This window comes from Rhipicephalus sanguineus, chromosome 1, assembly GCF_013339695.2.
Source record: "Rhipicephalus sanguineus isolate Rsan-2018 chromosome 1, BIME_Rsan_1.4, whole genome shotgun sequence".
Lineage (NCBI taxonomy): Eukaryota > Metazoa > Arthropoda > Arachnida > Ixodida > Ixodidae > Rhipicephalus > Rhipicephalus sanguineus.
In genome coordinates, this window is record NC_051176.1 from 296,681,824 (window position 1) to 296,704,297 (window position 22,474).

Genomic DNA, 22,474 nt, shown 5'->3' on the forward strand with positions numbered 1-22,474 from the left:
TTGGCTTCCGCACTTCGGTCATGGGGACGGGGCTTCTCCGTGCTTCTTAAGTTGTGTCAGACTATAGCTGGTAGGTTGGTTTAATGGAATTAATGTTCCAAAGCGACTCAGAACATGAGATACACTGTAGTGGATGGCTCCAGAAAATTTCGACTACCTTGGGTTCTTCAGCATGCATTCAAATCGCACAGTACATGGGCCTCTAACATTCTGCCTTCATCCAAATGAGACCGCTGAGGCCGGGAAAGAACCCACGTCTTTGAAGTGAGCAGCTGAGTACTGAATTGCTAAGCCACCGCGGCGGCTTTTAGTTCTAGTGGGCTCGACAGACCTGAATATTCGAGAGCTTGAGTCCAAGTGAGTTTACACAAGAAAAATTAAAACGTGGTGAGTCTCAGCCTGACTCACTCCGGCTGAGGATAAAAGCTCATGATGCTGAGTGCAAGTGAGCTTGCCTGAGTGAAGTGTTGGTCAGTGAGTCCGAGTGAGCCCAAAGTAAGAAATACATTGTCTGAGTGGGTTACCCGAGTGTCACATTTTGTGGGTCTCTTAAATTTATTGCTGCTACATCACTCGCCTCACACCCACCTCAACTCACACTCATATTATGTAATATTAAACTGCGCTTAGGAGAAGACACCAGAGTAGAAGCAGACAGGACTGCGGACAGGAATTACAAGAAAATAGGTGATTTCCTTGTAGGTGCGAAATAGGTGATTTTCTTGTGTAGATAGGGGTCTTGGTGGAGGAGTGTGCTTTCGTCACGCGGTCATGACTGTTATTGCGCACGCGCATTGTTCCAGGAAGGAAGTTTATGTGATTTCAATAAATCAGTCGTTAGTCTGCGTTTGTCCTGTCTACTTCTACTCTAGTGTCTCGCCCTAAGCGCAGTTTAAGTTTACATAATATGTCTTACCAAGTAGCCCCCAACACACACTCCTCACACTCATATGGGTACCTACATTCAAGTTCACGTTGACTACCACTCAAAGGCACACACATTAGTGATTATGCCTAATTACATTTGCTGACCATCACTCACACTCAGGCACTCACTTGTTTTTGTTTTCACTGAAACTCGAGCTCAACTTTACTAAAACTCATAGGTGCACACTAATGTTCATACTCGCTCTTCTCACACTCATAGATACTCATGGTCATACTTACGTCTACTGACACTCAAGAACCCATCCACTTGAATGTATACTCATGGTCACTTACTCACTTTCACATTCAGGTTTCACTCATAGGCACTCACCAGGGTGTAGCCGGGGGGGAGGGGGTTCAACCCCCCCCCCCCAAATTTTTCGATTTTGCTTGCCTATATATACACGCACACATACAAACATACATAAAGTATGGTTGAACCCCCTCCGAAAAAAATTTCTGGCTACGCCCCTGGCACTCACGATCACACTCACGTCTACTCAACGTATTCGCGTTCATACTCACGTCCACTCACACTTGCAGGTACTCACTCGCGTTCATACTCGCTTCTCCCACTCATAAGCGCTCATGTTCATACTCACGTCTAATCACACTCATGACTACTCATGTTCATGCTGACGACTACTCAAACTCATGAGCACTCACTCACGTTCGTACTAACACACGAGTACTCTCTCACATTCATACTCACGCCAACTCACTCACGTTCATACTCACACTCATGAGTACTCACTCACGTTCATACGCCTACACACACTCATGAGTACTCACTAATGTTCATACGTCTACTCACACTACCTGTACTTACTTGTTCATACATTCATGAGAACTCACTCACGTTCATACTCACACTCATAAGTACTCACTCACGTTCTACTCACGCCTACTCGTGCTCACCTGTACTCACTCAAGTTCATACCATGGTGTAAGAATTACACCGTGGTTCATACTCACGCCAGCTCACACTCATGAGTACTCACTCACATTCATACTCATGCCTACTCACACTCACCTGTACTCACTCACGTTCTTACTCACGCCTACTCATACACGTTCATACTCACGCCTACTTACACTCACCTGTACTCACTCACGTTCTTACTCACGCCTACTCATACACGTTCATACTCACGCCTACTCACACTCACCTGTACTCACTCACGTTCTTACACTCACCTGTACTCACTCATGTTCATACTCATGCCTACTCACACTCATGGGTACTCACTCATACTCACACCTTTCAAATGAATGTGAGTGAGTACGCCGAGCTATGGTATATATACACATGCAAAATTGAAAAATTTAGGGGGGGCTGAAAACCCTCAGCACCCCCCCCCTCCCAACCTAAGCCAGTGAACCTCTACATGTTGGCTGACTACTTTTGCAAGAAACACACATACTAGTTCTATCTTGCAGATACCCGCCACGGTGGTCTAGTGGTTATGGCGCTCGACTGCTGACCCGCAAGTTGCGGGATTGAATCTCGGCCGTGGCGGCCGCATTTTCGATGGAGGCAAAAATGCTTGAGGCCCGTGTACTTAGATTTAGGTGCACGTTAAAGAACCCCAGGTGATCGAAATTTTCAGAGTCCTCCCCTACGGCGTCTCTCATAATCATATCATGGTTTTGGGACGTTAAACCCCAGGGATTATTATTATACTATCTTGCTCCCTTCTTCTTGCTGACAAATCTTCTCGCTGACACAGTTTGATTTTTGTTCATGCACAGTTCCACTCACAGTTGTCTCAAAGTATCCGAGCTGGACTAGATGCATGTGAAACCTTTAAATCTCATTTCTTTTTAGTGCTTCGAATTTTGAAGGTGTTATCTTTACGTAAATGCTGTGCCCAAAGTGGACATTTGTAAATGCATTATGCTTTCCTTTGTTTCCTTGACTGTAAGTCTATTTTACAGTAATAGCAGTGCAATCCTAATGCTTATTAAAAAAACAAAGTTCCTCATTTATAGAGTATCTCGGGTAACATGTGTTGACCCGTAAGAACTAAGCTTACTCACCCGTTCAGCCTCAAGCTCCTTTTCTCGCTGCTCTTCCTGCTTTCTTCGCTCTTCATCAAGTGCCTGCTTCTGGCGCCGCTCTTCCCGGTCCTCCAAATCCCTCTAGAAATTAAAAGCACAAATGTCATTTGTTTACAATCCAACTGCCATGTTCCTGCTTCTGTAACCCAAGACTGTGTCGTAAACCATATCATCTGTTAGTCGCTTGTGTCTACAATGGTTGCAGGCTACAGAAGTATTTATTACTATAAATAAACAAACAAACAAATAAATAAATAAATAAATAAATAAATAAATAAATAAAATACATGGCTACATGAAGGACATTATGGCATTTACTATGCACTCTGTTGCATTTTTAGCACTTAGGAAAGTTGGAACATTTAAAGTTCTACAACCGACACAAAACAGCAGGTCAGAAGGCTCTGAAGCATAGATAGGCAAACAATTAAACTCTGAGCCTGAGCATTAAACCAACACGATTAGGCAGCAGTGCAAATGAGCATTAAATACAGCAAAAGATATACTTCCGTTCAGCTTCCGTAAATCGCAGAAAAAGCTTTATGTGTTGTCCTTACATATGAAGGGACAGGAATGTCGATGGCTGAATGGTGCTATGTTCAGAGGATGCTATGCCAGCAGTTATGGTTCAGTGCTGGACAAGCAAGGGACACAAGGTAAAGCAAAGAACATAGTACAATTAACTGCCTGTGCTTAAATGGCAGGGTTGGTTACACATAAGTGGGCTATTTATATTTACATCAGTAACCAACACTGTACCCAGAAGATGTAATTCAGTTCTGCAGAAAAATAGATTGGTTACTGTCATGGGCGTAGGCAGGGGGGTGCAAAAGGGGCACTTGCCCCCCTCAAGCCACACTGGCACTTGCCCCCCACCCTAGCTATATGCCAGCTCTTGCCCCCTCCCCCAGCTGCGATGCAGCACGGGTTTGCACCCCCCAAGGAAAAATCCTGCCGAACTGTACTGTTCAGGTGGAGGTCATGAGCAGAATGGATGCTTAACATGTGTAGTTTAACAACTCACCTCTCGCTGTGCCCGTTTCTCAGCTTTCATTTCAAGCTTCTTGCGCTTCTTAGCTCCAATCTTTCCTTCAGGCATTGCTACCATGTCTTCCAGCATTTCTTCATCTTCATCATCATCGTCTATTATAAATAGCAGGAAAATTACAATGAACTCAAAACGCATTCATACACATCAGCTTTTCTTCTGGTTGCCTTAAGCTTACCCTCGTTAAGTTGCCGACCAGCACCCATCCTTGCCCGTACATTTCGCCGTGGCCGCCGTATTCCTGCAGGCGCACCTCCTTCCCGGTTGATAGGTACCGCACGAACCTGTGGTTCCTTGTCACCTACAAAACAAGACAATAATTCCGCAAGCAGATTGTTGCCTTTTATACTATGTTACAGTTTTCCCAAGTAAGAAGAAAAATGCAAAATGTGGAGATAAGATTCCAGCCTTACTGCCATCAAATTTTGTGCAGTAGATATATACAATACAGCTCCATGGTTAGTGCAATCAAGTCCCAAGTTGTCACACCCAGGTATATTTTTCTGAAGTGGCTATGAAATAAAGGAATTTGGAAACTGCCAAATGACTGGTCCTGGGAAAACTGCAAACAGAATGCTAACAGTCATCACGATGGTGTCTGCCGAGCCAGTTTCTTGCATGAAGAAAACCATAAAATATGCTTGTAGTGTATGTTGTCTGTAAAGCGGCGGTCAATGTGTCTTTTTCACATTCTACATCTTGCGACATGCGTTGTCTTGTCTGGCTTGCCGTATGCATTTGGAATTTCGTGCACGTTGTTCGCCTGCCCACGTGTTCCTTTTAATTTTAGTGGGCCAGTGTTGAGTAGTGGGGTTCACCCACTTTTTGGCACATACGTTTTTTCCTGTGAACTTCTTTTTAGTCGACCAATGGTGAGTAGTGGTGTTTGCCCAATTTTTATGGCACATGCCAGTGCTAGGGGTTTCTGCACACACACAGACACAGCCTAATCATGTACAGCGTCGCTGTAAAACGTGCTATCAATGCACCACCATTTACACTAAGCAGAATGGCAAAATGAAACCAATAAGATTCATTATACCATACGGTCAGCCATCGCAGAAGTTCTAGTAGAACTCGTTGTTGGGCTAGTTGGTGCATTGCATCAAGGAATTATACCCAGCCGAAAACAGACGAACACAGGAAACGGTGAAGGAACCGCTTTCCTGTCTCCTTCACCGTTTCCTGTGTTCGTCTGTTTTCGGCTGGGTATAATTCCTTGATCCCAGAAGTATCACCTTACCAGAGCACCTTAAAGCGCTTTGAACTGTACTACAGTATTCGGAGTTAATAAAACAACTGTGCAACAGGAGAATCCTGAAGAGTCAGACGCAAACACGTCGAGCTCCTGTGAATTCATCCGACGTGCAGTTTCTGTTAAGCACAAAATCTACTTTTAATCGAGATCAGGAAGAAAAAGAACGCGACCTGAAAAACGTTAACTCGCCTCGGAAGGTTGGCAGGAATATTTAGCACGAGATTCAGCCACGTGCGATAATAGCTAACGAAAAAATCAATTAGCAGCACCTGACAGATGTAAGTGGCGACAGCTGGTTCCAAAGAAAACCACAATAACACACGTAGAAGCGCATTACTCCCGCACTAGAGAGCACTCAGTTAACGTTTGCGTGGGGGCACGACACAACGCGACAAGTTCAGGAAATCGGAATGTGCTTATGTTGTGAAAAAGAAACTCACTCGACGTGCTGCCCCTCCAAACGAGCAAGCCGATGAGAATGATAGTGACCAGAGAGATAGCTCCCGTCAAAATCATAATAAGATCAGACATTTCGGGCGGTGACTTTCAAGGCACTACACAAGAACGACGAATTGCTAAGATGCCTCGAAACTCTAGAGCATATCACAGCCGAAGCACAGCACGGACACGGATAGCAGACAACGCGGGCCACAACCGCCACACAACCCGCGCGACATGATGACACCACAAACAAGGTCCGCAGTCAGGTGAAATTGCGCAGAGTACGTATTATAAAAAAACTATAATGTGATAATTTTAACTAATTTTTTTAAGTTTCGGTTTTGACTAGCTAGTTTGTGTGAGATAACTGAATAAAATTACCCTAACCCAAGTGCGACGCACATGTTTCTTTTTTTGACGTCATGCGGACAGCACAAACTTTCGCGCGCTAAACGCTTTGACTCGAAACCCGCCGAAACCCGTTGGGTTACCGTATTTTGTTTGCTTTAACAGTTGTAATGGAGTGTGATGTAAATTTTCACTTTCCTTTTGAGCCATACCCAGTGCAATGCGATTTCATGGAGGCGTTGTACAGAGCGCTCAGCGAAAGCAAGGTCGGCATTTTCGAAAGTCCAACGGGCACAGGTAAATCTCTGAGCATTCTGTGCGGAGCGCTGGCATGGTTGAACGAGTGCAAGAAATCAAAAAAGACCTCGCTGGAAACAGAATTAGCGGATTTACGAGAGGAGAGTGCTTCATTAGTCGATCCTGGGGATGACTGGTTGACAAGAGGTGCACGGAAGATGGTAGTAGATCAACGACTGCGGGAAGTTGAATGCCAGTATAAAGCACTCATGGACAAAGAAAAGAAGTACGAAGACCATAAAGAGGATGCGAGGAGGCGATCTGCTACTCGAGATGCAAAAGCCAGAAGTGTGTCGCAAGGCCCTGATGACATAAGCAAAGAAGCAGAGTCAATTGCTCGACTGCTGGCCGAAATCAACGAGGACCAAGAGGACGTCGTTGGCGACTACGACAGTGATGACGAAACCGCTCGTGGTGCTGACGGCGATGAAGTGTCCGAAGCTTTGACTGGACCGAAAATAATTTATTGCAGCAGGACGCATTCCCAGCTAACACAGTTTGTGAGAGAACTGAAGAAAACCGTGTACAGCGATAATATTCGCACTGTGACACTCGCATCTCGAGGGAATCTGTGCATCAATGACATGGTGACGAAACTGGGTAACCTGTCATTAATAAATGATCGCTGTTTGGACATGCAGAAGGCTTCATCTAAGCCAAAGGTAACAGCGTCACCTGAACGTAAGCGTACCAAGGGAAACACAGTGGGCAAATGCCCCTTCTACAGGCCCCAGGCCATGGAGTCCATAGCAATGGACATTCTGACTGAAGTTCAAGACATTGAACAAGTAGTTCATCATGCAAGGAAGGAAAAAACCTGCCCTTACTATTCATCACGATATGCAACACCAGACGCAGAACTTTTGCTAATTCCATACAATATCCTTTTGCAGAAGACAACAAGGGAGGCATGCAAGCTTGACCTGAAAGGCAGTGTTGTGATCATTGATGAAGCACACAATCTTCTGGAAACTATCAGTGACTTGCATAGTGTAAACTTGAAGATGACTAACCTCAGGGATGCCCAGCGTGTGCTCGGTGAATACTACAATCGCTACCATGCCCGAATGAGCACCAAGAATGTATTCTACATTAAGCAGGTCCTTCATGTACTGAAGTGCTTCATACGTTACCTAACGGGGCCTGGCAAGGAGGCTGTGCAAAGTGATGTTTCAACCATGTGCACAACGACTACATTTCTGATCAACACTGGGATACCAGAGATTAATTTGTTCAAGGTTGTCCGCTACTTGGAACAGAGTCAAATTGCCCTCAAGGTTAATTCCTTTGCAAAAAAGGCCACTGTTGCAGTAGCAAAAAAACCTGAAAACTTGCAAGCTGCAAAGCTGTCCAACTTCATTCATTCCATGAAAAAATGCAATTCAAAACAGTTCGTGCCCATGGAAGAGGCATCCACACAGCAGGCCAAAGACTGTTTTGTTGCATCTGGAAATCCTATGATAACAGTACAGGAGTTCATTCGTGAACTTTCATACTCTCGCCATGATGGCCAAGTATTGGTGCACAAGGCTAAATGCACAGAAAACTCATTCTTGAAGTACTTGCTCCTCAGCCCTGCCAATCATTTCAGAGATATTGCATCTGAAGCACGTTCAATTATTTTGGCTGGAGGCACTATGCAACCTACAAGCGAGTTTGTTGACCAACTCCTAATTCCTGCTGGAGTGTCTCCAGAACGAGTCATGCATTTCTCGTGTGGTCATGTTGTTGCTAAAGAAAACCTATCCGTAATAGCCTTAGGTCAGGGACCCACAGGCAGAGTCTTTGAATTTACCTACAAGAACAAAATGGACCCCGAGATGATTGACGAACTAGGCAGGGTACTTGTTAATGTGACAAGGGTTGTCCCAGGTGGCATTGTCTGTTTCTTTCCATCATACGAGTATGAACGTGCTGTCTCGCAGAGGTGGAAAGACACCGGAGTCCTAGAAAAGTTTTCTATGAAGAAGCATATTTTTCATGAGCCTTTGAAGTCTTCAGAGCTTGAGAGCACTCTAGCACAGTACAGCCAATGCGCCAAAGCTACATCTGTTTCAGAACCCATGACGGGAGCCATCCTCTTTTCAGTAGTAGGTGGGAAGATGAGCGAGGGCATCAATTTTTCTGATGAGATGGGTCGGTGCATTGTTATGGTTGGCCTTCCTTTTCCCAATGCTAAAGCACCAGAAATGTCAAGCAAAATGGAATTCTTGACTGCTACCTACTCACGAACAGATGATGGGCGCACCGCAGGTCAGGCATACTATGAAAGCGTCTGTATGAAAGCAGTGAATCAGTCCATTGGCCGAGCCATTCGTCACAAGAATGACTACGCTGTAATACTACTGCTTGACCATCGCTACCAGAAACAAAGCATCACGAAAGCCCTGCCTGCCTGGATACAGGACAGCCTCACCCTACCTGCAAAATTTGCGCCAGCATTTGCAGCAATTCAGCATTTCTTCCGAGGGCGAAGGAATGTGCAGAGTGTCGGCTGAGGCCTTTGCGAAGTTGGGAAGCAGCTTTTCTTGTACAGTGTTTTGCTGAAAACATTGTGTTAAACCTCTTTTCAGTGGCCATTGTTTGCCTAGGACATGTTAGTGCTACTCGTGTATTATACTTTACTTACTGCAAGGCCATGCACAAGGTTCTGTTGTGAAGTTGTGCTTGATAAGAGCAAGCAGCACAGATGAAGAAATAAACACAAGTACTCTAGGTGTTGATGTATTTATATCGATTCATTCTGAGATTCTACAATGAGATGTTTTGTTGACAGTAGTTGACGTTCACATTTCTGTACACATAGACTTACATTTTAGCAACTGCTTACAATTTTGCATGAAAGCTGTTGAGTTTAACATGGCACAATGATTTTGCAAATGTCATTACAGCAGACTTCCAGTACTTCAGTGTGGACAATTCTGTTTTGCTTGTCCAACCATGAAGTTCCTAGTCGATGTCAATGCACCAATCCTATTGCAGCATAGTTCAGTATTACTCCAACTGTGGGTAAATTATGTTTCACTGAAGGTCGCACAGGTGACCTCAAGAGCAGCCAGCTCAATGATGTCAACGTCTCGTTCTGTGATCTTCAACGCCGGCACATTTTTAGCACAACAATTCTCGATTATGTCTACCTTTCACAGTTCTGACGAGCTTAAGTTGAATGGTACACAGTTACAATATGGTCCAATGTGGCACCTTCATACAATTGTTAGTACAGTCTCTTATCTAGTCATACACCATACAGCCAAAAGTGTACTGCACGAAGACAACGTTGCAGAGGCTATATTGTGCCACAATGAAAAAAAAAAAAAATGCATAGAAATATATCACGGGGTCTCTTGAATTATAAAAAATCCAAGGCAAAGCTTCGTAACAAATATTAAAATCCATTAGCACTATTCCGTGTATATAGATGTATAAAAATATGTGTGCCAGACAAAATGGGCCTAAATGAACAGATACAGCTAAGAACAACATTGTTACTACACTGATTGCCCATTTCTATGTACAAAGCTGCACAACACTATTAAAAAAGTATAAAATCAGCTGTATAACTTGGAGGGAAAAAAAAGTACATATGGACGGAATGTTAAGTATGTGTCACACATTGCTGAAAGTGAATGGCATACAGAGTAACGGGTAGAAAAGCACTTGATGGCTCAGGTAACAGTCCTAGAGGTATGAGCACAGGCAAAAAACCTGAAGATCCATTGACAGTGACTGGCAATGCTACAAAATTACTATCAGTTTAACGAAATTTGGGAGCCTATGACACTTTGCTGTTGGCTGCCACACCAGCTGGGCAAAGAAATGTCACCAACAAAGAGAGGTCACGTCATGATGGCTTTCAAGATCAAACGCTCCCCAGCCAAAGCTTCTGTTGTGTTTGTCACTGCACAGTAAACAAAGTGTAGTGCCATTTCACAGGCCATGCTGCACATTATACCTGTCTGTCGTGCACTACACGGCGACACTGTGCAGAGATGTGGAAGGCAACAGAATGTAGTAACGTGCGGCATGACAGTTTTTTTTTTACAAAAACGTTATGACAGTTGGTGACCTGTCATCTTCGCACACAAACTCTATGTTCAGACTGAAATACTTGGTTGCATGTAAAGTTGTATTGAAATGATTAATTTAAAAAACTTGTTAATTAACTTTTGAGTTATTGAGAGCATTTGTTTAAGAAAAGTTGTTTTTGTTAGTTACTCCTTTAAATGCAATTTTAGGGGCAGCAATAAGTTTTCGCCTCGACATAGAGTTCGTGCCTGACGACAGGTGCCCAACTTTCATAGAATTTTTATAAAAAAATGCATTGTCTAAAAAAAGACACCCTGTATATAGCGCTGTTTATAGCAAGTCAGCCACAATACACCTGGTAGGTGTTAGTCTTAAACACACTGGAAATTTTCAGATCTAGAGTTTCATTTGAGGTCTGTAGATGACCTCAAATAGTAAAATGAGAAAGGACTACAGTTAATGAACAACATAAAAACAAACAAAACAAATGCACAATATTTTTTTTAGATTTAGGTCGGGGTGCTTGTGGTCCCACCCCGCTCAATACCGCCGGACATATTCAATGAAGTCTTTACTCACTCACTCAAAAAATGTGTCAGCAATAGGGAATGCCAAAAAACAGGTTTTCTAATAGTGAAGAATCAATGCACACTACACTATTCAAGAGTGTTACACTTTACTTAAAACAAACTTTATGACAAAGGTGGTATGTTGTACACAGAATAAACCAATCACATGTTGGTTTTCCATTTGTAAAGTTTACTTTTCTAAATAGTTCGCAATGCCAACAATGCTCCAAAGAAAATCAAGAGGCGGTGATTATTGGTCATAAGAAGCTAAAAACACAGAACAGCAAAACCGGGCTACTTTTCAATACGAACTTCCACAGCTGCTCAAGGTTAGTAATGCATGCATTATGAAACAATTTGCCAACTAGAAACAGTTTAAGTGTGTCAAGAACTGTATACAGCTGAATCCTGAAATAACAAAGTAGTATATTTCTGAACAAACTTCGCCATATTGGAAACTTCATGAGCACTCCATGAGCACACACTGCAATTTCAAGTGTGGTGCATGCCTCAAAAGTAAGAATTGAGTAAACAACTTCATCACAACCTCCTTTCTTTCTATGAACTGGGCACAAAGGTCCCCAATAAAATTGTCTCTAAAAATAACTTCTAAATATTAGGACTGTAGCAGTCTAAAGTGTGCAAAAACAAAGCCTGTTGTCACAAATTTGCTTTCGTCATCTGCCTGAAGCTCACCATTTATAGCTACGAAATCACAGTACTTGTTTTCAGAATGCCAATATGAGTAGTCTATTCAACACTGGATTGCAAATACTCAGCACTACTGGATTTATAGTTAAAAATGTAGGTCACCATGTCACAATTAAAAGTACAGGCAGCAGGGGCATAGCCAGAAATTATTTCAGAAAAGGAGGGGGATGCATGTTCATGTGTGTGTTTCCATGTGTATGCATAAACATACACGTACAAATTGCATTTGTTTGAAAGGGAGGGAGTTGATCGCCCAAACAGACCCCTGGCTATGCCACTGACAGGCAGCATAACTTTTCTTTTGTGTTTAATAACTAATATTTAATAGCTATGTACCTAGGCCACACTATAAAATAGTGAACTTCCCAAAACATGCTGTTTGTTTTAACTATGTACAACATACCATCTTTCTAAAGTTTCAGTTATATGAAACATTTGGTATTATTGCTGTAACGCTTCCATTTCAGACCCATAAAATAAGTGTCACCATAGTGCACTGTTAAGCTCCAAACAAACGGATGACACATTTTTCTTTCTTGTCATCACAGTCCCTCAGGAATGCACTCATTAGGGTCCCATTTGGTCAAATAACCGGGGAGAAAAAAGTTGAAAAGAGAAAAAGAGAGATTAAAATCTTTTTTTTTTTGGAAGGGGGTGGGGGGATGAAGGCAGAGAAAGGGCACCAGGATATGTGTACAACAAACAACAAGAGCACAAAGGCACCTCAGATTTTTAACAAGCATTACATGCAATGTTTCTGGTGGGAAATAATGAGCACTGATTAATCGTTAAAATAAAAGATGTTTCAGATATGCTACGGGGCCTTGTTGACAATTCACAGATTATGAACAAGGCCCCTGTAGCATATCCGAAACATCTTTTATTTTGTTTTAACGATTGATCAGTGCACGTTATTCCCTGCCATGAATACTCCTGATTAGACAGGTTTCCGTTGAACGCTGCATTTCATGCAATGTTTCTGTGAAGAAATAATAATAATAATAATTGTAATAATAATAATATTAATAATAGTTAAAAAAGTAATGACAAAAAAAAGGAATAAAAGTCTCAAATGATTCTGTTGACAAGTGCCCTGTAAAGTGCAGTCTTCTTAAACTTCATAAACTCATTAACACTTTAAAATGAAGTGCTTATTTCTCCTCTTATTTTCTCACGCACACAAAGAAAAAAGAAAGCTCATTCCCTCTTCGGCAGTCACAGTATTACAATGGCGAAAAGTAGCACATTATGATTCATAACACTGTGAAAACATCTTTCACTTGGAGCTTTCAGCTCTTGCTGATGGCCAGATACTTCACTAGCCCATGGCAAGAAGGGCAATCCTGTCAAGGGGCCCTGCAACACTTTTCGACGTAATCATCGAATGATTTCATATACAGGAGTTTATTGCCTCACAAACCGATGAGTGGAGTTACAGGGATTTATCACACACCTAAAGTGCTTTCTCTACATTCGTACCAGCAAGCAGCTACACACATTTGTCAGTACACATCTTGACCTCGAGCACTTTTTCTTTTCTTTTTTTTTTTTAAATGCGCGGCTTACTTTTAGCGTGACTGCAAGCGCGCTGGTTTAATTCTATACTGGGTGTAATTCTAGTACTATAGAGTGCAGCACGGACACGTCGCAGCATCCCACGACGGCCGTGGTAACTATGCAGCTCGCGACGTTCAAATCAGCCAATGGCCGTGTTCTTTGTGCTTATGGTGCGGTCATTTTCGCTTATGTCATCATTTGTCAAGCGAAGAGTGAGCGATTTCTAGCTGACTTTGAAATTTAATTCTAAATTTCATGCTGTGTGCTGCGCTATAATGTTTTGGTTCACATGTTCGCAGGAGCCTTCACTACCATCAGCAGCACTTTCTGATCATGTTCAAAAAGTGTTACAGTAAGGTTGAAGTCTGGGTCAGTTGATACATAACACTGAACAAATAAACCAGTCAAGAGGATGACGGACCCTTGTCCCTTGTCTGTCGTCTTGTTGACTTTTATTCGTTCAGCAAAAAGTGTTGCATGGCCCCTTTAAAAGGCAAAGCTCAAAACATCAGAATGCACATCCCACTTTCCTCCACAACAATATAAAGGAAGTCCAACATTGACCCAATTTAGAGTTGGTCATTCCTAGCAGTACAAAACTCCTCCCCCTGCTTTGAGTTGACAACGCTTGCGTTACATCGCCTACTTAACACAACACATACAAGCACTTTTTGTAGTAATCTTCGCATTAAGTGGCTCGAGACAGTCTATCGGCAAGAGTGAGCAGAAGGACTATTACGCCAAGAATTTCAGAAAAAGTATGCACATCAACATGATTGCAATGGACATCTGAACACCACTTGAGCCTCCAGAGCAGTCTACAAGACGTACTGCTTGGAGAAAGTCACTACCCAAATAGTCTGCATAGTTGCGCCTATGCAAAGGTACTGGTTTTAGCTGCTGCGTTGAATCTTGAAAGATCAAATCTCGATGTGCAGCCTCTGACACAAACATTTTGAAGGTGAAATCCTCGCTGTACTTAGAGCCATAGAACTGCTGTGCATACACAAAGAGGTTGATGTAGGCGTCGATCATGCTTTGTGGTTTGTTCATGCTAGTCACAATGGCATTGGATGCCACTTTTCCTAGGTTACACTGGACATACTTGTCCTGTGGCTGCCGCGAGCCATCGCGACAGACCAGCTCGAAGTCGCCAGGCATGATGTTGCGTGCCCACCACATGCTGTTGCGACCAGCCGTGTTTTCGAAGACAGTCGTGTGCTTGACGAATGCAATTTGGCCACCACCCTCAACGAGACAGCGGAAGGCACCCGTGTGGCCATAGAAGGGCTCCGAAGCATCACGGCCGCAGAAGTGAGTACTGGTGCCGTGGCATAGATCACACAGATTCTTGTAGCTCCGCTCCGAGCCTACAAATTCCCGGGAAAGTGCACCGGGCACGCAGCTCTTGGAAAAAAACTCCGAGGCAGAGCGAGCCGAATCACAGCCATAGGACCGCATGCGCTCATTACTAATCAGAAAGCTCAGAGGCACCACCCATCCAGCGGCCTGGTTGATGCCAGTGTGGCATGAAGTTTTACCTGAAATTAAAGAGGCATGTTACTTCAACATCGCACAAAAATTCTCAAGAAAAAGTGAAAAAGTGAGAGATTAACCACTGTGCCAATTGCTGAGGGAGTGTTGTGAGCTTGGTGAAGCCATTAAAGTGCTGATCACAGTGAGATGGACATGAACGAGCACTGATCTCTGAAGCGGAGGCCGTATAAGGTTAACTATTGGATGCAGAGGTATGTTGGGCTCGTGTATCTTTGGTACATTGTATATTGCTTTGTTTGCTGTCGAGAGCAAATGTACACCTCTTACCAGACACTATTCCGTCAAACCTTGGAGCACTGTTGATTGATATGTACTGATAACTGTCTTTTAAAATAACAACGACTTACGCCGTATGCTGTCCCTCTTATCACATAATCATAAATATTAGTCAAAAGAATGCCATGGCTTACAGAATCGAAACCCTTCCTAAGAATAGATTGATGGGGTGTTACCCTCGGTCAATGTTATTTATTATTTCATATGTTTAATAGAGATCATGCTTATTCACAGAATCATTCCTTTCATAACCCATACTGCGCGTTAAACATCAATGCTGACGTTTATGACTATCTAAACAATTTCTGATATTACCAGGGTGTCTACCGAGTTGACATTTTTAAATTCCCTGAGTTTTCCAGGTTTTCCCTGAGTTTTTTTGTTGAAATTCCTTGAGTGAAACAGAACTTTGTTTTAGGTCAAGATGGGTAGAGACCATATCGCTCGGTGATGTCACTCTCTAATACGCATTTTAGAAAATGAAAATGACTTAATCCCATTTGAATAGTACATAGAACAGATAAACCTCAATATAGCGAAGTTGGTAAAAGCGGCAACTCACTTCGTTATATCGAAACTTCGTTAAACTGAAATTCGACCTTTCATGCAAGGCATAGTTACTGAAGGATTAATCTTAAACTGAAAAGGCCACAAGAATGCTCGACTAATATAGCAACATGAAAAAACTTTTGTTATTTTTTGCGTGAAAAAAAAATCAATTTTGTTGAGCCTGAGATGCAGCAATCACAGTTAGATGCCTTGCCAGAGTGTCACATGTAAAGACGAAACAAATGCGGGTTTAATGCACTGTAGAATTGCGCTTGTTCTGCTGCTGTGGGTTGTTGTCAAATCCTCGCGCGTTGCCCAGAGCAATGCAACGCCTTTGCTATCATGTTGCCCAACCGATCTATTTGCTCTCCACGAGCGCACAACATCGAAAACCATCCCACGTAAGAAAAAAAAGAGTCAGTTTTACCGCGAGACCAAAATAGTAAATCTGATAGCAACAAAGAGGAATTTTATATGAATATAGGCTAGCAGCTCGCTCCTTCAGGAAACGCAGCCGCTGCACTAAGAGAAGTGCCCTATCTATGATCTATGGCTCAGGGGCGGATTCAGGTACATAATGGGGGGGGGGGGGGGGTACAAAGGCTGAAGCCAACGCTCAGCAGTGCATTTTGGTGGGTCACGCATATTTACAACAGCCAAGAGGGGATTATGGCGGTGCTTAAGAAGCCTTCGTTGGAAATGTGCATAGGGAAGCAGGAAAGGGTAGAGCAATGAGAGGTAGAGAGCAGGGACAAGATTCTCTTTACCCCTTTTGGACAGTGGCAGGCAAAGCAACCTGACAAAGGGGGCAAACTCGACAAGCAAGCCTGACAAAGGAGGTGGACGACAGGCACTGAAGGGAGGGGGCGGGGGCTGGCTTGGGGGGGGCGATCGCCGCTACCGCCCCTACCCCCCCCCCCCCGGGATCTGCCACTGCTATGGCTTCAACGGAAGTTTTGCAATTAGAGCACAACACCTACAAAGGTATGAGCCGTCTGCTGATCCCCACTAAAGATACCGCGGCGCACGCGCCAACGCCCGCTGGTACAAAGTACGCACTTCCTGTCGGACTCACGCAGCCAGCCCCCCCCCCCCCTTCCCAACGCACCGGCTCCCATCTCCATGTGCCCATCGCGGGGAGAAGATGGTCGGCTCGTTTCATCTCTGCTTAAGCCCCGTTCGTCGGCAGCGCTCGCGCACTTTCACTTGCACATGGAGCATGCGACGCGCGGGGTGATGTAATCGCGATTTGTACTTGATAGGGAAGATCATGGCTAAGGCAAAAAATTCGCGTCGGAGTGTATATATAATTGCTATCGCAAAAAAAAAAAAGCAATATATCTGCGGGCTAAGATCGCATGAAAGCACGGCAACAGCCTGAATTACGGCGCATCCGATTATGGTGGAAACGTACGTTACTGTTTTCCGACATCGCGCGCCGAATCGAGCATGTAGGACCCGTGCCGGTGTCGCGAATTTCGGTCGCCGCTATGCCATGGCTCTGAAAAGTTTTGTAATTCGGCTTTGTAGCAAACACCCACGTGGTGTGGCTGGTAATTGCCAGCTGCAGCCCCAAAAAATTTCAGTCGACTGCCTAAAACTTGTTTCAGCAGTGCCCTCATCGGGGAAAAAAGAAATAAAAAAGCTTTCACTTGCTGTGAATGGGCCCGTTAGTTACGCTAGCTCTCGCCTGGAAATTTATTGTATTCTTCACGGAGTCCTAAATAGCATCTTTGAAGCTCGGGATCAGAGCGAGTGAGCTCTCCGATAACAGCCAACAAGCGTCCTTTTTCTCGCCAGATACGAGCCTTGTCGAAGACATCCGCTTCCTGCGCGATCGTGATCGCTTGCAAGATAACTCAAGCTCGTTACATCTACTGCTACCGCTTCTACAACTAATCATTCTTGTTACTTGACACGTGGCGATAACAAAAACACCATATCGGGCGCTAACGCACAGCACGCGCGAGAAAGATTACAGAACTACACCGCGTACTCCCAGAACATCCTGACAACATTGCGTGATACGATGTGTCGTGGTTCGCGGTTCCCGCATGCCACGCCGGATTCCCTCCCACTTCATCGCTCCGAAGGCGATGACAGCATCAAGGTGCGCCACTTCCCCGCAGCCGCAGCGGCCGTTTGATTTGAAAAATGCGTTCACAAAATATCGAGCAAGCGCTACCGCGACTTTCGTCGCCTTTCAATAAAGATACTGTGGCTTTTCCCTGATGGGAGGACAATTTCCCTGAGTTTTCCCTGAGAATTTCCAGACTACCCAAAATCCCTGAGAATTCCCGGTTTTCCCGGTCGGTAGACACCCTGTATTACAAATGAATACAATTCTTCATTCTGCTATGCTCCCCAGTTGTGCCATGCAAGAATCAAGACTATCCTTTATTTCCCCAGTTTCCATTATGAGATTCATTAGCTAGTTCAGTACACACACACAGGGGCGTAGCCACGTTAGGGCACACCTGGGCCCGTGCCCCCCCCCCGAAATTTTTTTTTGCCATAGCATACAGAGCAGAAAATGACACTCGACCACATCTGCCTGCTCGTCCCCACTACAGATCAAGGAGGTGCCCCCCCCGAAAAAAATTTCTGCCTACGCCCCTGCACACACATACTAAAATGTACGCACTTGCACACACAGCACCATGTCCTTGCTTCCATAGGCATGCGCACAGGAGGGGCGGGGGGGGGGGGGGGGCGCTGCAATGAACCCTAGTCACATAAGAGGTGGGAGGGGCACGAAATCTGCCTCGTACATTGACTTAGTAGGATGAAGGGGGAGGGGGGGCGCTGCAATGAACCTTTGCCCCCCCCCTGATGGGGAACCCTGCGCACGCCTATGCTTGCTTTTACAAATTTTTTGTACCTTTTGCTGTACTGCAAATTTCAAATCAAGAAATTTTACCTCATTAATTACTTTTTACCCTCTCACTGATTCAAACTTCACATAGCTAACTGCAATGTGTGTGTGTGTGTGCACGTTTCAACCATGTCAGCTTCTTCGTACCTGAAGGGTAAACTAAAGGTGCTCTTAAGGAAAGTTTTTACATTATAGTTCCAATTCAAGATTTATCATTCTGACACCAATGAATTTCAATCTAATTTTGGTAAAAAATTTAACTATTCCCACACGTCAGTTAAGCAACTGAAGTAAATTTGAATGCTTGGCAGAATGCTTGGATGATACGTCTTTAGGGCTAACACATTTTTTCTTCTGCAATGCAGTAAAAGTTTGATTAATGGTGTTGCGCTATACTAAAATGACCATGTAGGGAAGATTACCATTTGCAGTCTTAAAATTCATGAATTGATACTTGCCTTTCAGGTACAACAAATCGGTCTCTTTGTCCCCTTGGAGTGTCACAGCTACGGCATAATAGTACGGCTCATCTAAATTGTACTGCTCGGTGATGATTGGAATGAGGCCAAAGGAACTGTAGAGAATAAAACATATGAAATTAAGGTACAGCAGTATGTTTCACGACTAGTTAGCATTTCACATATTGTGTCCCAAGAAAAGGCAGAGGGTGCAAAGCACGTTACTCTGCCAAGTATCGTATTTACTTGAATCTAGGCCGATAGTTTCTTTTTTTTTGAATGCCCACGCACCAAACTATAGTAGTCAACTTAAATTCACGGATTTTTAAAAATGTGCCAGTTTATGATCCAAACTGAGAGAAATATGACACACTGTTAATGCTGTCTAGAAAAGATATTATCGCAACAGCTAGTGGCTGCACCAGTTATTGCTAACACCAGCATAACGGCCGTGGAGAGAGATGTATTTGCTGATTGGCCCACGTCATCGTGGCTCATCATATGCCTCCAGGTTCAAAGTGAGCCCCACAACTCAAGGTGTGGCTTACGCCACACTCTACCGCAAAATATACTTTGCATTTTCACTTACAGATGCCGGCCAGACAATGACTACACCTTCGGCACAAGAGTGGCGATGGCCGGAAACGTGATAGCAGCCACAAGCGAACGTGTGACTGCAACATGTAACTGAAAATCCTCTTGCACTAAGCATCATATTCAAGTATCAGTTGGGAGTCTTGGGAGTATCACCAGTTGGTGATAACCAACAAACGCCACCAGGACAAGAGGTCATCATCCTTGGAGACGTCGCTGTTCCTGCCGGGGTGAAAAAGGTGCTATAAAAAGGACCACAATTCTGCGAGCATCTAAGCCTTGACAAGGTTGAGCTGCTTGGCCTCGTAAGAAGCACCGTTGGCCGAGCAAATGACGACGAAGTTGGTCGACTCGTCCAGAAGGGAGTTGAGTGCCTTCCACAAGACATTAAGACGGCCGGACAGCGGTCAAGTGTCGGCGTTGCCAGCCTACGAAGAGCAGATGTAAAGCTTCTCCAGTCTGGTAAGGAAGGAGGGTTTCTGCTGATGCCAAAGCACGTCTAAGACAGCAAGGCCATCCGAAAGAACTTCATGGAGCTCCCCGCCGTCAATGGAGCAAGAGTGAGGACGCAAGTGGCAAAACTGTGCGACGAAGTGGGACCAACTACTTTGGCGAAGACTGTGAAAGCGATAAAGGGTCTGAGCCTTTCTGTGTTCTTTAATGCAGGGAAAAAAAAATAAATAAATATCAGCGCAGTGTCTGTGTCTTCACCTTGTCCAGTCTTAAGTGCTGTTTTATTTTTCATCTTGTATCAGGAAACAGCGCGGTAAAAACGAAGATGAAGCATAGGAACGAACAACGCACCACATTCATTCCTATTAGAGCTGTGCAAAGAGCAAAATTTTGGGTGCGAAGCGAATTCGAATAATAAGGATTGAGTGCGAATAGAATCGAATATTTTCGAATAATTTTCGAATATTTCTCAAATATTTTTCGAATAATTCGAAGTGAAATCACAGAAAAAGTTGCAGAGAATCCCTAAGTATGTTCTTGTGAGATAGCAACATGAAAGTGTTTCTTTTCGCTAAGTTGATGAAGCGCTGGTGGGGTCATATTTCATATTTGTCTTCCTTATCAAGAGTGAGGCAATGTAGAGGCCGAATTGTATTTATGTACATGATTTGGTGCAACCAAAGTGTTGCCTACAACACTTTACACGTGATAGGCAGGGATGCCATTTCCTCAACCTCTCCTCCTCTTTCAACTGCTGTGGAAGGCCAATGATTTGGCGGACAAGGGTGTGCTCCCTTCAAGTCCGAAGTTCCAAATCTGCCTCGTAGACGTCAATATATAAGAACATCTGAAATTTTGAATGCTAAAAAGCTTCGGCGTCAGATTTTTCGGACTTCCTGCCCAAATTTCAGGTCCAAAACAGCATAATTGAGCCCCCAAGTCTGCCACATCTTTCATCTCCATATTGGAACCAGCGTTTTCTTGAGTTAATATATTTGCGACCGTAGCGGAGCTTGAAAGGCAGTTTTGGCGCAATACGAGGGTGTGATGAGGTGAAGCACATGAAAATCTAGGGAACACTTCCAACCGGACTTTGTCTCTTGGCCAAGTTCGACCGTAACGGAGCTTGAAAGGCAGCTTTGCCGCAATACGAGAGTGTAATGAGGTGAAGCATATTGAAAATCTGAAGGGACCACTTTCAACTGGACGTTGACTGCATTTGTCTTTGGAAAGTTCGAATAGCAAACACTATTAGAAAAATATTCGAAATTTCGAATATTCACACACCCCTAATTCCTATGCTGCGTCTTCATTTTTACCGCGCGGTTTCCTTATACGAGATGTTCAACCAACTAGCCAAGAAGTTCACCATATTATTCTTCATCATCTAAGGCTTTCGCATTAATATTGCGTATTGAACGTTGACAGCCTGGCCTTACATACCAAACTGGCATCCACTATGTCACCTCTGTGCCGTGCGCTTAACAGCTTCGCTGATCATCCACCTCAGAGAGTGGAATGGCTCCTCAAGTTGTTTTCTTTTTTCAAGTACATGGACACTCTTGATGGGTTTTTGCCGTAGCCACTGGCGTCATCATTGCAGTCATTTTCTGTTTAAAGTCCTAATTGCAGTGATGCTACCAAGGACTTCTGATTTGGAGCAATTCTTTCAGCAGCAAAATTTCCATTTTGGAGCACTTTGGAGCAGCAAAAATTTTCATCTTGGAGCACTTTGGAGCAGATAATTTTGCATCTGGGAGCACTTTGGAGTAGCTTACATCCTGGAGTGCACTAGAGAAGCAAATTGCATTAACATTCAAGCATCTAAATAATTATTATGAAGCTCTTATGAAGAGCTTGAAATATTTTGATTCATTGCAAATCTCATGGAAAAAATCATCTCAGGAGGACTCCATACTTCACTCGATAATGAAAAAATAAGGGCTCATGCAGCTGAGTGAACTCTTCGGTTTATTTTCGACACTGGCAAGTAAACAGAATACCGGATCAATAAAACTGTAGTTTATGAAATAACACTCTAAATAGTACATACATGTGGTTATTAGCAGACGTGGTAGACAAACGCCATGACGTACAGCAGTGCCTCAATGCAAAAGAGTCACATTGTCCCTAAGCATTCCCCTAATAATATCTGGGGTTTAACGTCCCAAAACCACGATATGATTATGAGAGACGCCATAGTGGAGGGCTCAGGAAATTTCGACCACCTGGGGTTCTTTAATGTGCACCTAAATCTAAGTACACGGGCCTCAAACATTTTTGCCTAATGCACCCCCCTAAGACAACTCCAAGGCGAAAGCCAGGTTCTTTTTCTTCTCGATCGATGTGTTGATCTTAATAAAATGTTTTGTTGGGCGCGTTCATTCATTCTGTAATAGACTGAGCGCAAACGGACGAGACACAAGAATACAAGACGACTACACGAGCGCTCACGAAGCAACGGCAATG

At 43.8% G+C, this 22,474-nt stretch overlaps 3 protein-coding genes across 4 annotated transcripts in view; 1 reads left to right on the plus strand and 2 right to left on the minus strand.

Moving 5' to 3' along the window:
* LOC119379317 (DDRGK domain-containing protein 1) overlaps nucleotides 1–5,981 on the minus strand; it is a 39,219-nt gene extending 33,238 nt beyond the window's left edge. The window contains exons 1-4 of one of the 2 annotated variants that reach the window (XM_037648596.2): nucleotides 5,735–5,981; nucleotides 4,215–4,337; nucleotides 4,013–4,131; nucleotides 2,968–3,069 (exon numbers count right to left, since the gene is read on the minus strand). In XM_037648596.2, coding sequence (XP_037504524.1) covers nucleotides 2,968–3,069; nucleotides 4,013–4,131; nucleotides 4,215–4,337; nucleotides 5,735–5,825 — 435 coding nt within the window. In that variant the 5' untranslated portion in view covers nucleotides 5,826–5,981. Of the gene's footprint in view, nucleotides 1–2,967; nucleotides 3,070–4,012; nucleotides 4,132–4,209; nucleotides 4,338–5,734 lie in introns of both variants that reach the window. The other variant, XM_049411931.1, reaches the window with a different exon arrangement.
* Nucleotides 5,982–6,215: 234 nt separating this feature from the next.
* Nucleotides 6,216–9,103, plus strand: LOC119379319 (ATP-dependent DNA helicase DDX11). Its single transcript, XM_037648598.2, has one exon. The coding sequence runs from the start codon at nucleotides 6,254–6,256 to the stop codon at nucleotides 8,876–8,878; it is 2,625 nt and encodes an 874-aa protein (XP_037504526.1). The 5' UTR covers nucleotides 6,216–6,253; the 3' UTR covers nucleotides 8,879–9,103.
* Nucleotides 9,104–13,931: 4,828 nt separating this feature from the next.
* The window catches only part of LOC119379318 (ovotransferrin), a 41,935-nt gene continuing 33,392 nt past the window's right edge, over nucleotides 13,932–22,474 (minus strand). The window contains exons 8-9 of the mRNA XM_037648597.2: nucleotides 18,959–19,074; nucleotides 13,932–14,784 (exon numbers count right to left, since the gene is read on the minus strand). Of these exons, the coding sequence (XP_037504525.1) occupies nucleotides 13,979–14,784; nucleotides 18,959–19,074 (922 nt within the window). The 3' untranslated portion in view covers nucleotides 13,932–13,978. The remainder of the gene's footprint in view (nucleotides 14,785–18,958; nucleotides 19,075–22,474) is intronic.

Excerpts from the sequence above, each read along its gene's own strand:
- LOC119379319 (XM_037648598.2), top strand. The coding sequence starts at position 6,254 with ATGGAGTGTGATGTAAATTTTCACTTTCCTTTTGAGCCATACCCAGTG.